Genomic DNA, 14755 nt, shown 5'->3' with positions numbered 1-14755 from the left:
TTGGCTATGTTAGCACAACAATCATGGAGACTGATTTCAAACCCAGACTCTCTATGCGCTGGAGTTCTTAAAGCCAAATACTATCCTAATTGTAACTTGCTGAAGGCGGGCCCGAAGAAGGGTTTGCCGTGTACTTGGCAAAGTATAGTGGCAGGCCTGTGTACTTTTCGCAGAGGGCACATCTGGAGAGTGGGCTCGGAGGAGATGATTAACATCTGGGAGGACCACTGGATCCCAGGAAGTATAAATCGCATGATACAGACTCCCAGTGGACAAATCTTACTGCAGAATGTTAATGTCATCATTGATCTGATGACCGGATGAGTGGCTAATTCGGGATATTTTTTTATCCAATAGATGTAGACAGAATTATGCAGATTCCTCTAAATGAACACCAAATGGAGGATTTTGTGGCATGGAACTATACCAAACCTTACTTGTTTTCTGTTCGGTCTGCGTATTATCTTGGATGGGATCATTCACACCGCCTCATGTTGACATGAGCAGATGGGCAAGGGACATCAAGCGGGAATCCAGTTTGGGAAATTTTATGGAAATTGAGAGTACCGAGTAAAGTGAAAATATTTGCATGGAAGGCCTTGCATGGGATACTACCTGGATTGTCAATACTAGCGAAGAGGCACATCCCTACTTGGGCTCAATGCCCGGTTTGCTCAAGGGGTCCAGAAGACATTAAGCATATGGTGTTCACATGGTATCGAGCTAAACAAGTATGGCACTCTCTTGGCATTCTGGACATAATTGAGGAAGCGGCAAGATTGGATAGGTCCGGATCGGTTGCGCTGGAAGATATCTTGCGTCGACCAAACAATAAATCTCCAGTGCCTGGTCATGTTGTGCTGAAGGAATTAATTGTGACTGGATCCTGGTATATATTATGTAGCATCACCAACTCGGTCAGCATTCAGAATTCAGGCTTTAACAAGTAGTTTTGGTGCTGCAAGTCACAAAGCTATCCCACATGACATAAGTTGGTGCAAGCCCCCGAAGAACATGTATAATCTGAATGTAGATGCATCTTTCTTGGGAGATGGAACGGGAGGTGCAGGAGCTGTAATCCGTAACGATCTTGGAGAAGCGATTGCGGGCTCTTGTACACCTCTTAGTCACTTGTTTAACGCTTCTACGGCGGAAGCAAATGCCAAGCTTGTGGACAAAATTGGATGTACTCCAGTAATTATGGAATCAGACTCTCTTGAGTTAGTAATTATGGAATCAGCGATCCTTGCAGAATGTTTTCAGATTGCACAATGTATTGGTACAATCTCTTTGCAGCATTGTAAACGGGAAGCAAACATGGCGGTTGGTGGCGCACAATTTAGCTAGACACGCAGTTAGCACAAATTCTTCTGTTTTTTGGACTGATAATCCTCCTATCTTTAGTGTTTCAGATGTCATAAACGATGTAACTATGTTCAAAATTTAATAAAGCTCAACAACAAAAAAACTTTGCAAATAACACACGCATTATAGGCTTATAGCAACCTCAAACATAAACATCACACTTGATGCTTGAGACTTTAAACTATCACCATCACTATTCAAGACACACAAGCCGACCAACACTTCTCCAACAAGCACTCCTATAATAATAAAAGCCCATCATTTCGCGAGCTCTCGGGCAAAAGAGATACATATGTCGAGAGTTCTCTCTCACATTCACAGGAAAATAAAGAATATCTGGAGAACTACTGTCCCTGTGGAAAGAACAGAGAAGCCCCCAGGAAGATTTACTGAATCGTGGAGTTCAAAACTGCCAGGTGAAAAAATTGCTTCTATTCCAGAGCCAAATACCGACTATCAAGGGATGATTTGTGTTTGCTCAGGTGCCCGGCACTCATGCTTCGGTGACATCGGTAGGATAGCTCCCAAGAACTCTTAGGAAGGTGGCGAACTCTTGCTGCAAAAACAAAAACAGACACGAAATAAGCACCGCTTGCTCACTTAACCACCAGACCATACCGACCAATGAAACCACACCTTTAAGTTACTCAGAGCATTTTGTGCATTCGGATCAGCCATTGATGCCTCGAAATCCACATAGAAAAGGTAGTCGAAGTGCCTGGCACAATATTTTGAGAAATGTTATCATATACTCCGTGCAGCTCAACAATATAGTTTCCGTGCAGCTCAACCTGTACGCTGTTAAATGAAACTCAAATGAATAAACTTGTTCTTACTTCAGCGGCGTGGAGTTATCATCAGCTACACGTAGAGGCCTTTTCTTGTGTGGACGGCTTTCCATCTGCAGACCATACAAAAAAGGATGCAGCACCGATCAGTTCTGCTTCAAACCCGCATGAGTGTTGACGAAAGACTAAGAGCATGATGTTGCTGAAGATACAATACCTTGGTGAGGTTAATTTTCCTCAGAGCAAATACTGCAAGCGCCTTGAAGAGTTGTCCAGGTCCTTCTTCCAAAGAGAACACTATGCTAGTCTGGAGACCATACAATTTGTAGAGCAACATTTCATTAGCATTTACCAGGAAAGGGGGAACAAAGAAATTGCAGGAAGAAAACGTGCAACACATACCTTGAATGGCTTATCAGTGCGAGGAATGATGGGTTCCCGAGCCAGCATCATGAAACGGGTTACATTATCTGCGTCATCCTATATAAAGAGGTGAGCTACTGTTCCCATGAATAAAAACAAAAGATGATCTCTTACAGGTTTAGAATGAACTAGTTATACCTGGATATTTTCTGCAAGAATATCCAGTCCATAAAGTTGAGCAGCCAATGAACTGGCAACGGCAGCAGTGTCTTGGAGATTTTCTTCTGCAATTTGCTAAAAGGCGCATATTACTGATTAGTGACAACAGAATTAACTTGATGTTTGAAACTACTGCTAACAAAGACAAAGAAGTGAAGAGCAATTTCGCGAACCAAACAATGCCATCAAACAGCATCCTACCTTGGCTGCACCGGCTGTATCATCAACAGCTTCTCTATGTTCAATTCCCAGCTGCGTCAGTGTTTGCTCACACTGCGCAAGAGCCTGAAAAACAATTATAAGAAAGGAACAGCTAGCATTTAAACAGGTGAATCAAACAGGGTTGGGGATGAGCTGATAAAACGGTCCAACTCACCTGAGGATGGCTCATGGCACTCCGCAGGTTCTCAATCTTGACGCCACGGTTGGCGAGCAGGCAATGACGAACCGCCAGCCGCACCTCGCCCACAATGTGCAGCCGATGGCGAAGCAGGAGGTCGTAGTTGCGATGTATGCTGCCGCCCAAGGAATTCTCCAGCGGCAACACCGCGCGGTCAGCCGCCCACTTCTCAACGGCCTGTTAGACGGACACAAGATCATATCACTACCTGACGGTCGATGCCTGGCAGATCAACTAGGGGTGTTCAGATCAAAACCAGCTCGCCGAAACCGTGCACAAAACCTGTTGCTGGTTCCTATGGTGATAATCGGTGCTAATTTAGACAAGATATCAATCGGTGCATACTGTGATGGTTTCTGCACTGCAATATACTACTAGTACGACACATGTCCCGAAACTGTGGCATGGATTGGAGAGGATCAGGGGGCAGTGGAGTGGATTGATGGATGGATGGCGGAGGGATGGTACCTGGAAGGCGGTCTCGAAGTACTCGCAGGGCACGGTCTCGCAGCTCGGGTAGGCCTTCCTGGCGGCGGCCTCGCTGTAGGCGCCCGGGCAGCCCTGAGATTGGTCGGTCAGAGTGGCGTTGCATCGCATCGTCGTCAGAATCATTCAGCGCCGTCAGTGTTTTCTCGGAAGAAGAAGAAGAGAGGAGGAGAGGAAACGGACCTGGTATGCGACCCTGAGGCCCTCCCCGCTGGCCTCCCCCATCAGATCCGCGCTCGTCAGCGGCCCTGCATTCAGAAACGAGCACGCTTATATACTTATATGCATACAGAAGCGCAGCGAGCAACGAAGACAAACAACCATCCCGGCCATACGAGGCAGCGCGATGGCGGAGTCGCGGGGGAAGGGCACGGGCACGGGCACGCCGGCGGGCCCGTCGGCGTCGTCGCCGTCGCCCTGCTGCGGGGAGGAGGAGGCGGAGACCGCGGAGCGGCGGGGGCGGACGGAGACGGCGTGGAAGGGCAGCCGCCGCGGACGCGCCCCCGCGGCGGGGTGGTGGGTTGGTGCGGGGATCCGGAGCGAGGAGGAGGCGGCGGCCATGGTGGTATGGTGGTGGTGGATTGGTGGACCGAGTTGCGGAGGTTGGTGACGGCGGGCGGAGGCTTGTTAAACTTATAAACGAGGGGGCCGGAGTGGAGGGAGGGAGTTGGTTTTCCGGCCCTTCCCATTGGTTGGTGTTTGGTGATTCGGCAATCTTCCTCAAAAAAAAAAATGGTGATTCGGCAATCATTAATTCCATTTTTTGCAGCTCCATATGAATGCAAGATCAGCAAAAGATATTTGCGAGTTATGAGTATATTTAGCTGGAGTAAGGGGGTACGTATGCACTACTACCGGCTATTGCCTTGCCTGCCACGATGCTGGCTCTGGCCGATGCACGGCCGAAACAGAGTTTTTCGCATCAAATGCAAACAGCCCACAGCAAACGATGACACATAATGCATCAGTTTTGCTGAGTCTCGGTCGACTAAACTTGCTTATGCCTCGATCTTTGCGTGGAGATCAAAAGAATAAACACAGAACTAGCCACGACAAGCTGGTAAAATAAACACTGAGATAAGCTCCACGGCCAAATGAGGGCAACCAAATTTTCATTTCGTCCTCGACAGGGAATACCAATTCAACCGGAAAGGAACTACATAACACTTAGCAGTTCATACTACAAGCACGCCCATCACAAGACACGAGGCGTCCAAAGCAAAACAATGCAACACCCCATCGACCGACCCATCTAATCCAAGTCCAGACAAATTAACACATGACATGGCCGCAGCAGGCCAACACATCCTTATTGCTCTTCTTCTTCATGATCTTCTTCTTCTTCATTACCACCGACCTTCAGGCGCTGAGCTTGAATCAGCAGCAGCCCGCCTCGCCAAATCTGAAAAACATTCGACACACATGGATTTACTCTCCGAGGATGTTTGCACAAGCAAAGTCATCATTGCAATAGTGCATATCAAGGGCACCGATGATACTCGCATCACTTACCCCAATTCGGAGAGCTTGAGGTGTGCCTCAGCGTAGTCAGCAAAGAACGCATCCTCATCCTGCAAAACCAATCGACATCCAGCGGCTCAGATCTCACACTACATTGCTAGGGTATGGATGAACTCTCTAAGAAACCAATAGGCTACTAAGGATCAGAGGGGTACCGCAGCATATTTGTCCACAAGTGGGCGGAAGGCCGGGTCGGTCAGGAGGGTCTTGTCGGTCGGCAACTGAAGAAGGCCTTCCTTCTCTCCACTCAGGAGCTCACTGTCAGGAGATGGAAATTTTGGTTTGAGAAAACAAGGAACAGCATGAGCAGCCAAAATAAATAAAACATAAAAATATGGCTCTTTTGCAGACGCTCTCATAAAGCATATATCAATATATCACATACGTGAAGTAAGAGTTGTCGAAGATCAAAGGATTGGCGGTCCATGCTCCCTCAAAGCCGGATCTCTCCTTGTGGCATCTTCCCTGCATCAGACAATTAAAGCTGTCTAAGCACAACCTTTCAATCAAGCCTATAAACAAGCATGGTCACTCAAAATGGATAATTAAGCAGTTGGACTAACCAGGGTGTGACCACCAGAAAGAGCAACAATGTCCTGGTCACTCAAACCCATCTGAGTGGAAAACACCTGCCTGAGGTGGTCAGAGCCTGATACAACAGTAAGTTCACCATGTCAGCCAGGTAAAATTAAATCCACCAATGCACCCACCATAAAATTAACAGGATAAAATATAGTCAAGCATGCTCCGTTTAACACTGACTGTAGAAGGTGAGCAAATAAGGGCATGGTCCAGCATCGAGAAGGTGCATTGCATAGGCTGGGACATATCCAATCTTTGAGAAGCGTGCAAGTTATGGAATTCAGTTTGTAATATAGAAAAATCTACTCCCTCCGTTCCTAAATATAAGTCTTTGTAGAGATTTCACTATGGACTACATACAAAGCAAATGGATGAATCTACATTCTAAAATGCATCTACATACATCCGTATGTGGTTCATAGTGGAATCTCTCCAAAGACTTATATTTAGGAACAGAGGGAGTAATAATTATTAATCAAAGTTAATTGTGTTTTCTCATGAAACTATGCCCACTACAACATGGTTAATAACTGCCACTTGATACCACTGTGAATAGCTAAATGCCTAAATGATGATATGCCAACACATTCTATGGGCATTCTATCACATAACTGGTGCCAAAAATAGCAACACAATCAGCAATGTTTATCAGTATAGAAGTTCTGTAGTTGAGTTGATATAGAAGATGTTGCACTATAGTACCTTGGGTGGCATCAGGAAGACGGCCTTCTGGAGGAGGCTCGGGCTTGTCCTGCAACAAAAAAGTCAACCCATTATAAGCATCCACAACAAACAGTGTGCAATACACACAAATACAGGTAAAGGAAACCACAGTTTGTCAGTTAGTTCCATGCACACAGATTTTAGACAGCACTATAAGAATACAAGGACATGGATGCTCTAACTAAACCACACACTAATAGTATAGGAAGTATAAACATTCATGTAGATACCCTGTTAAATATTATTCCCAATCAGCAGTTATCCCATATAGATAGAAAAGTAAACAAGGAACACATAGTTCAACCAAGGATATGAAGATACCCTGTTAAATACTACCTCCGTCTAGGTGAATAAGTCATTCGCGTAGTTCTAGGTCATCGATTTGAGGAATTAAATATGTGTTCTATGTCATGAAAAGTATATCACTAGATTTCTACAAGGATGTAGTTTCTAAATATATATTTTTTGTCACATATAATATATATTTGAATAGTTAAATCGTCAACCTAGAACTACGCGAATGACTTATTCACCGAAACGGAGGTAGTAATAAAGATCAAGTGGGCAAGTTCGACAATCTCATTTGTTCAATGTTGTTTTATAAGTGGATAACTGTGCAAAGCATCTAGATTCTAGACATATGCATACAATGTTGCCTAAGAAACAATATGCATGGAATGTAATCATCAGCAAATGTGACACAGACTATCTCCCAGTTTAATATTATCTACCGACATTTACCTAAAGCTTGAGACCTCTGTGGGAAAATGTATACATAGGTACGTAGCTGCTGTCTGCTAGGACGTGTAGTTGTGCATATCATACAAAATCATACCAACACATGCTCTTCAGAACATTGGATAACAACAGTTGTTAAAGTTTGGTAATCAGTAACCTTAATTGAGTACAGGCAAGGTGTTTATTTGAGCTAACATCCAAAAATTGAGTAGAACCAGAAGGCTAAAATAAAACAAAGTGACATGGGTAGAACCTAGTATTAGATTAATTAGCTTCATAACCCTCTTAATCTACCATGGTCACACCAATGCAGCAACCCCACACATCAGATTCAATCATCACTACTGGACCAAGACAACGTTTCCCCTGAACTCTCATTAGCACACCAACACATGGACTAGAATTTTATGGAATACCATGTCATTTCATTTTCATAGTTATGGCTATAGAAAATCAGAATCAACCATTGAATGGAACAAAAACGTATCCATCACAGCAATAAACAAGCCCGATATATCACCAAATCGCCATTCTATAAACAATTTTCTCTGGATCAACTATTGCAACCACCCAACTAAACAATACCGCATCTGTCGTCACTGAAGACAATAATACACGTTGACAGGTCCACCAACCCGCACGAGGATAAGGTACAGAAATGGAGCATCATTTCAATAAGCGCAGGTAAACTAAACAAAACAGGGTTAAACCCTGGATAAATCTTATGGCCGGTTGGGGGAGAGCAGAAATGGTTCTCACCTGTCTCCCCGGGTGGAAGGGAACCTCAGGCCCGCCGGTGACCTCGACGGCGACGACTCCAGCGAGCTGCACCACCGCAGAAACGGCAAAATCAGATCAAATAGATTCGGGAGCACGGCGATCTGGGCGGGCGAGATCGGATCGGGGAGGGGAAGGGTGCGTCACCTGGTAGAAGTCGGCGTAGGAGAGGATGGGAAACTGCTCCTTGATGGGCTCGAGCAGCCTGACGGCGATGTCGAGGCCGGCGTTGGCGCCGTGCGCGAGCTCCGCGGGGCACTTCATGGTGCCGAAGGGGCCGCCGGTCTTGGTGGCCACGTCGAAGGTCCCGGCCGAGTGCCACCTGCGAGACGACGGATCAGATCAGATCGGCGCGAGACGAGGGAGGGGAGGGGAGGGGATCGGGCGGATCGCGGGGCGTCCTTACGCGAGGCGGAGCATGAGGGGCGCGCAGTTCTTCTCGGCGATGAGGCCGCGGAGCTTGCGCCTGGCCTTGGCGACGGCCGCGAGGTACTCGTCGCTGACCGTCGGGTAGCACTTGGCGGCCATGGCTGGAGCTCCCTCCCTCCGGCGGTGGTGGGCGGAAAATGTCAAACGCGTGCGCGTGTGGGTGTGTGGGGGGGAGGAGGAGCGGGGGTGAAGACGACGGAGGCCACTGGCCCTCTCGCGCTTATATACACCGGGCCGGAAGCTTCTGGTAGGGCGACCGGGGCCGCTGGATCTGGGGATCGTGCGGCCACGAGGGGCGGACGGGTCGCACGGGCGTGCTTGGGGACTGTGGGTGACGGTTCTGCCCTCGTGTGGCCGCCGGGCAGGAGGGCGTTTGGGTAATTTGGCGGTGTGAACACGGGAGATTCCGCCGGGGAGGGCCGCCAAGTGGTGGGCCAGGATTGGGCCGGCCACGTCGGTCGGTGAGTCCAGTCAGAGCGCTTCGCTATTTTTGCTAGGGGAGGTGGGGGGAGGAGGGAGTGGACGACGACGAGCCAACGACAGGCCGGCGAGGCACGGCATGCATCTGGCTGCCCCCACTCGCCGTCCGGCCGGATTAATCAAGGGAGCAAATGGCAAATGGATATGATTTACTAGTGCTAATATAATGTTAGTGTATATATTAGTATAATAAACTATTCCGCGCAAAAAAAAAACGATTCCCCGGCAGATTAGATCCATGGTATAGTTCCAAGCTCATTCCGATCCACAAAAAATAGTTCCGGTGGTTGTCAGAATGTGAACGTGGCTTATGCCCTGCACGCGCCCCGTCAAGCCAACATCACCCACTCAATCACACGCCGACCTTTCAAGCCTCAACCACGAAGGCGAAGATCAGGACCCATCGCCATCGCGTGTTCGTCACACTCCGCCCAGTTACTGCCTCGGCCACACTCACTGACTCATCCGCAGTTCACACTCCCGCTAGACAACAGCGGCAACACGACCTCCGTCCGGACAAAGCAAGTGCGCTAAAGCTACGTGACCATGTCATGGTCCGAATCAAGAATTCTTTACAGGGGGCTTCTACCGGAGGGGGAGAAATGGAACGAAAAAACTCGCAGACAAAAACAGTGTGGTTCGTTCGTGGCTCTGACGATGGTCTCGCATTCTCGCTCACTCTCAACAACGACGTATTGGTTCTCTCGCCTTCGCTCTACATCTGCTCCTGGACAATGTTATACACAGATATCAAGATCTCCACGCTGATGAGGATGATGATGAGCCACTCCAGGAAGTCCGACTTCCTGTTCTGGAGGATCTCCTGGAGGAACCGGATGTTGTGCTGCAGCCAAAACAAAAAACTGTCAGAGATCTTCAGATAAGCCAACACGAAACCCATGCGCTGGCCCGTTACCTCAACAAATTTCAGCTTGAAGTCAAGGTTTCCGAATCTTTGGGTTAGCTCGTACTCGTCCCGGAGGAACTCCCAGATCTGCGCATAGTTTGCGTTCTTCCAAGCAATGTCTGACCTGGTGGAGCAGACAAAGTTATGTAAGTAAGCGTGCACCCCGCAAATATACAAGGGTATTCTGAGCTGGAAGGGGGAAAGCCCTTCAGCTTTTCACAATTTTGACTTTCAATGCGCAGATTTGCATATAGAGCAAACACACCATTTTTGGTGTTCAAGAAAAAAAAAGAGGGGATCTCAACACAACTGTACTTGCAGAGAGATAAGACCAACATAGTGTATAGAATTTCTCAACTTTTTATGATATGGACTTTGTCTACATACTTAAACAGTTGAAATGAAGAATGCCACAAAGTCAAACCAATTGAGAAAATGCAACGCTGGCATAAAACTGAGCTGATAACCACAGTACTCCCTTTGTGAACTAATATAAGAGCGTTTAGATCGCTAAAACGCTAAAAACACACCTATTTCCATTCAGGAAATAAATACAATTTCTGCCATGATTCTGGCATTCCAAACGGCATTTGTTTACCAAAAAGGTAATATCAGACATTAATTCATGTAGCACTTGGACTGTAATATAATATGATTTAAATTTGACAATGACTATGCAACAAGCAGGTAAATGCGTGCAGATACACAACTGTAGAGTTCATTTTAGCGACATCGAATAGTTTTATTTAACTGGGGTGGGGGTGGGGGTGAAAAGGTGCAAGCCCTTGAAGTTCATAATTACAAGGCCAGCACCTGTTCAGCTTTTCACAATTTTATAAACATTCAGAAATTACAAGTGCAACACATGTTCTCACTTTTACAATTTTCAGATTTTTTTTTACTATGCATATTTGCATAAACAGCAAAACATATTTTTTGTTATACAAGAAAAAAAATCAGCACACCTGCACTTGCAGAGAAATAAGACTAATGGATATATAAAATATTTGAATTACCATGATGTCTCATTATACATTCATTGATGGGATCTAAAGTGATTATAAGCCACACACAAAAACACCAAAAAAGATACACCTATTTCCCAGTAGCCAACAAATACTATTTCCCATGATTTTCTGGCTTTCTGGCAAACGAGCTTTTTTAACAACAACAAAAAAATGCAGCCTGATTTGGACTGTACTATGAGACTTATACGTATTTGTCAATGATTATGCAACAATGCAAGTCCGATCGTAATACATCAGCTTTTTGACATCTCTCAGCATTACACATAACTTATAAACTAGAAACAAAAGCAAAATACTTGTCTCAGATATGATCGCATAAAGCAAAAGATATTGTGGACACGACTGACTAGTAGATGACAAGACAACGAATGTGAGGTGGACAAAACACATGCAAGTAATTTGGGACGGAGCTATATTTAAGATGGGAAATAGAAGGAAAATTATCTAGCTTATTTACATTCCAGAGCTTGGAAAACTATTTACCCTTTAAACAAAAAATGCAGTATATAAAAGATTAGTCTAACAGTCACATCCTAACACAAATTCAGGAACGGAAACCACACATTTTGGCATATAATCTAACAGTCGCATCATACTGAGTTTACATGCTTAGCTCTCAGTATGATGCTATTCTTACCTCTCAAAAAGTCCAAGCTTAAGAATGACATCTGCCAAGTTAGAGTTAGCCTTTCCAACCAACTGGAAAAGCTTTTTCCTCTCCATAGTGAAGGTACCAGTTTTTTCCATTCCACGGTTTATATCCGTGAACTCAGCAACCATTCCATCCACCTATCAGTGAAGATTTTTAAATAGATATTTCAAAGTTTCATAACCATATATATGAAAATAACGAGTACATACTTGCCGGATATAATAGTCAAGAGCAATACTCTGACCAAGGACACTTCCAATTGTCCGAATACCATCAATACTCAGGTCCTTCAGTATAATAAAATCAAGTCCACCCTCCATCCACTTCTCCATGGCAGGCCTCTCAACAACGGCGTAATCTACAGTTTAAGGTTTCAAGGTTGAATCCTCAGAAAATACTAACGATTAGATTACTACAACAGTAATCACAATGATACATACATAACATGCAGCTGGATTTATGTAGTTTTTTGGAATGTGGCTCGTACAGTATAGGCTATTTGCTCTTGCAAAAGATGAAATGAAAGGGCAAACCTCACCATTAATCAGCAATGAACATCCAACAAACTGTGAGACCATTTTATACAAGCTGTAAATTACAAGGTTAAAGGCTGGATAGATATCACAAAGTAGGACAAGATTTGTACAATTGCATTAGCAGTTTCGACTAAGAGTAAATGCCATAGTCATTATAAGAGTACAGTCTGCATGTGAAAAAAGAAAACAAAGATTGAGTATTACAGAAATAGCTAGTGGTCGTCTCTACGAAGGCAACTTACAATTGCCAAAATTTTCTTGCCTGTTGTTGCTTAGTGGGGACTATTTAGAGCTTAGACTGTGTTTCTACGCGCGCCTGTTAATATTGTATCACCTTTTCACATTAACAGTTACCAGATAAAGACTCAGGAAGTATACTGTATCAAATCAGATAAGTACTCTTTTCTTATATTGAGAATGAGTTTACCATCTTTTCTCATCTCTGGCAGTAATCCTGAAGCATGCCTCTCGACAATTTTTAGGTATCCATCTGCTTCATGGTCAGAAACATTGAACAGCACGATGGACCCATATTGGAAAACTACCATGTAGTGGCAATGGCTCTCATCTATGACACCAGTCTTAAAACCCTGCAAAATAGCAGGTGACAAAGCCCATTTAGTCTCTATTAGACCCCTAGTAACACACTAAAGAATGATAAACATTACTATTCTAAAAAAGTGATGGCACAATCACAACATAACCGACTATGGAGCTATAATCAGCTTGCAACAGTTTTTCATGATCTGAAAAGAACAGAAAACAGTGAACTTGTGTTGAATATTGTATGAATAAACAAGACAGCAATCACAAGTCCTGAGAAGTATAAATGTGCCCTAGCAAAAATATGTACTGAGCAAAAGCATGACGAGAATCAAGCTATTAGACACCCATTGCAAATCCAAATATATTCTAAATCATCTTGTCATGCCTAAAGAATCCCACTGTTTGTCCAAATAACTAGAGAACAAAAGGAGAGTTGTGAAGGCAGTTAATCCGTTACATGTTTTGCATTTAGCCAACCTGTAGGTCACTGTGACAATGACCAAAGACCACTAAATAAGTCATGTATCGAGCTTTTGTCTTGGAAAACTTAAATGAGGGTTGTAGCCTTGCCGAGAGCTCATTCTTTTGCTTTTCTGTGTGTAAAACTGATACTCCTGTAATCCAAGTTATCTCGATACAATGTGACTTGGCTTGAACAAAGGGCTGAGGGTAATCACCTTCCATGTAGGGTGTCGGGAAATGGGACTGGGAGATTTGTTTTGGCTTAACTACATTCCACATGATAAATGGCCACTGAATAAAGAGATCCTAGAAAAATAAAAGTGGAAGTGATTTCCCCCTCTATTCTTTTTACAGGTACTCCCTCCGTTCTAAAATAGATGACTCAATTTTATACTAAAGTTAGTACAAAGTTGAGTCATCTATTTTGGAACGGAGGGAGTACTTTTCAAGCGGTTAAGTAGCCTTTTGCAAATGGTGCCTATTAAAATCTTCAACCTTAGATAACAAATGTGGACTGACACACAGAATTTTGGTACAGGAAATACATTGTTTCTTAGGTTCAACAGACAAGACCACATAATGTTGGTCACATTGCGTATGAATCAAAAGGCTGTGGCGGAAATGGACCAGATAAACAGTAACCAAGTGATAAACAGGGATGTGAATAGGATTACCGCTCACCTCTGGGTCTCCCTTGACATCATAGTATCTGAGGACGACATAATTGGTGGCACGCGAAGTGGGCGGGATGACATTGAAGGAATTCTGCGACTGGAGGCTCTTGAGGTTGATGCTGCAAGAGATGACAATTGGCAAAGAGGGTGATGAGCCCCGAACCCCAATAACAATACGGAGGAGTGAGATATGCTAGGTAGGCGACCTGGTGCAGGGGAAGTAGGCCTTGACGGGGACGAGGCGGGCCTCGTCCTCCTGCGCGTACTCGAGCAGCTGCTCCTGGTAGTAGGCGTCGTCGTCGGAGCCGAGCTCCTCGGGCGGCGGCGGGAGGGGCGCGGGCGGGAGGCCGTCGTCGTCGTCGTTGCCGTTGCTGCCCTGGAGGTCCTTCCCCGGGGCCGACGGGGCCGGGGAGACGGAGGCGAAGGAGCGGAGGGGCGGCAGCGAGGCGCGGCGGTGGGGATGGGGAGCGAGGTGGCGCGTGCGGAGCAGGAGGAGGAGGGAGGGGGCGCAGGGCGGCGGAGGGGAGGCGCGGGCCAGGGTCTGGAACGACCGGGAGCGCGACGGCAGGGAGAGGAGCGGCCGGAGGAGGCGCTTCTCGAAGGTCCGGATCCTGGAGAGCTCCATGGGCAGCCCCTCTGCCCTAGGCGGAGGCGGCGGTGGGGGCGGCGGGGGACTGGTGGAGTGGAGGCGACGAGACGGGGAAGGAGGAGGAGGAGGACGAGGGTGGGGCAGAGGCCGCCATAGAATGGGGATTTTCTCTGAGTCTTGGGGCTCACGTTGGTGTGTGGCTGCCTGATGGGCCCTGTCGGCTGACTGGCTGTTACCCCGAAACGGGGATGAGATGGGCCGCAAAGAATTCAGAGCCTAGATGGGCTACAACAACCCTCACACGTTCCATCATAATTATTCCCCTCAATGATCTAAAAAAAAGTTCCCCTCAAAATAACTCAAAAAAATTTGTTCCCCTCAAAAAATACAAAATTGTTATTAACTGTTTCTCACAAAAAAAAGAGTAGTACTATAATTGTTTACTCGTATAAGATCGGCCAAACAAACAATTACTCCCTTCGTCCCAAAA

At 45.8% G+C, this 14755-nt stretch overlaps 3 protein-coding genes across 3 annotated transcripts; all 3 read right to left on the bottom strand.

Annotated features, from left to right (window-relative positions):
- Positions 1-1469: 1469 nt before the first annotated feature.
- Positions 1470-4232, bottom strand: LOC119362186 (arogenate dehydratase/prephenate dehydratase 2, chloroplastic-like). The gene is made up of 11 exons (XM_037627389.1): positions 3957-4232; positions 3805-3869; positions 3604-3696; positions 3112-3312; positions 2937-3020; positions 2715-2810; positions 2556-2633; positions 2371-2460; positions 2202-2266; positions 2002-2083; positions 1470-1921 (listed from the first exon to the last, which is right to left on the bottom strand). Exons 1-11 carry the CDS (start codon positions 4180-4182, stop codon positions 1859-1861), a joined length of 1143 nt encoding a protein of 380 aa, XP_037483286.1. The 5' UTR covers positions 4183-4232; the 3' UTR covers positions 1470-1858.
- A 467-nt stretch (positions 4233-4699) lies between these two features.
- Positions 4700-8591, bottom strand: LOC119362185 (L-ascorbate peroxidase 2, cytosolic). Its single transcript, XM_037627388.1, has 9 exons — positions 8369-8591; positions 8110-8284; positions 7945-8010; positions 6427-6475; positions 5706-5791; positions 5528-5607; positions 5298-5400; positions 5134-5192; positions 4700-5023 (listed from the first exon to the last, which is right to left on the bottom strand). The coding sequence occupies exons 1-9, from the start codon at positions 8488-8490 to the stop codon at positions 4999-5001; spliced, it is 765 nt and encodes a 254-aa protein (XP_037483285.1). The 5' UTR covers positions 8491-8591; the 3' UTR covers positions 4700-4998.
- A 744-nt stretch (positions 8592-9335) lies between these two features.
- LOC119362184 (required for meiotic nuclear division protein 1 homolog) lies at positions 9336-14389 on the bottom strand. Its single transcript, XM_037627387.1, has 7 exons — positions 13883-14389; positions 13684-13795; positions 12422-12584; positions 11668-11816; positions 11444-11595; positions 9788-9902; positions 9336-9715 (listed from the first exon to the last, which is right to left on the bottom strand). The coding sequence occupies exons 1-7, from the start codon at positions 14299-14301 to the stop codon at positions 9587-9589; spliced, it is 1239 nt and encodes a 412-aa protein (XP_037483284.1). The 5' UTR covers positions 14302-14389; the 3' UTR covers positions 9336-9586.
- Positions 14390-14755: the final 366 nt, after the last annotated feature.

Source organism: Triticum dicoccoides, chromosome 2B (genome assembly GCF_002162155.2).
Source record: "Triticum dicoccoides isolate Atlit2015 ecotype Zavitan chromosome 2B, WEW_v2.0, whole genome shotgun sequence".
In the NCBI taxonomy this organism is placed as follows: Eukaryota; Viridiplantae; Streptophyta; class Magnoliopsida; order Poales; family Poaceae; genus Triticum; species Triticum dicoccoides.
Note: the sequence above shows the minus strand (reverse complement) of the source record. Positions and strands in the feature narration are given on the sequence as shown.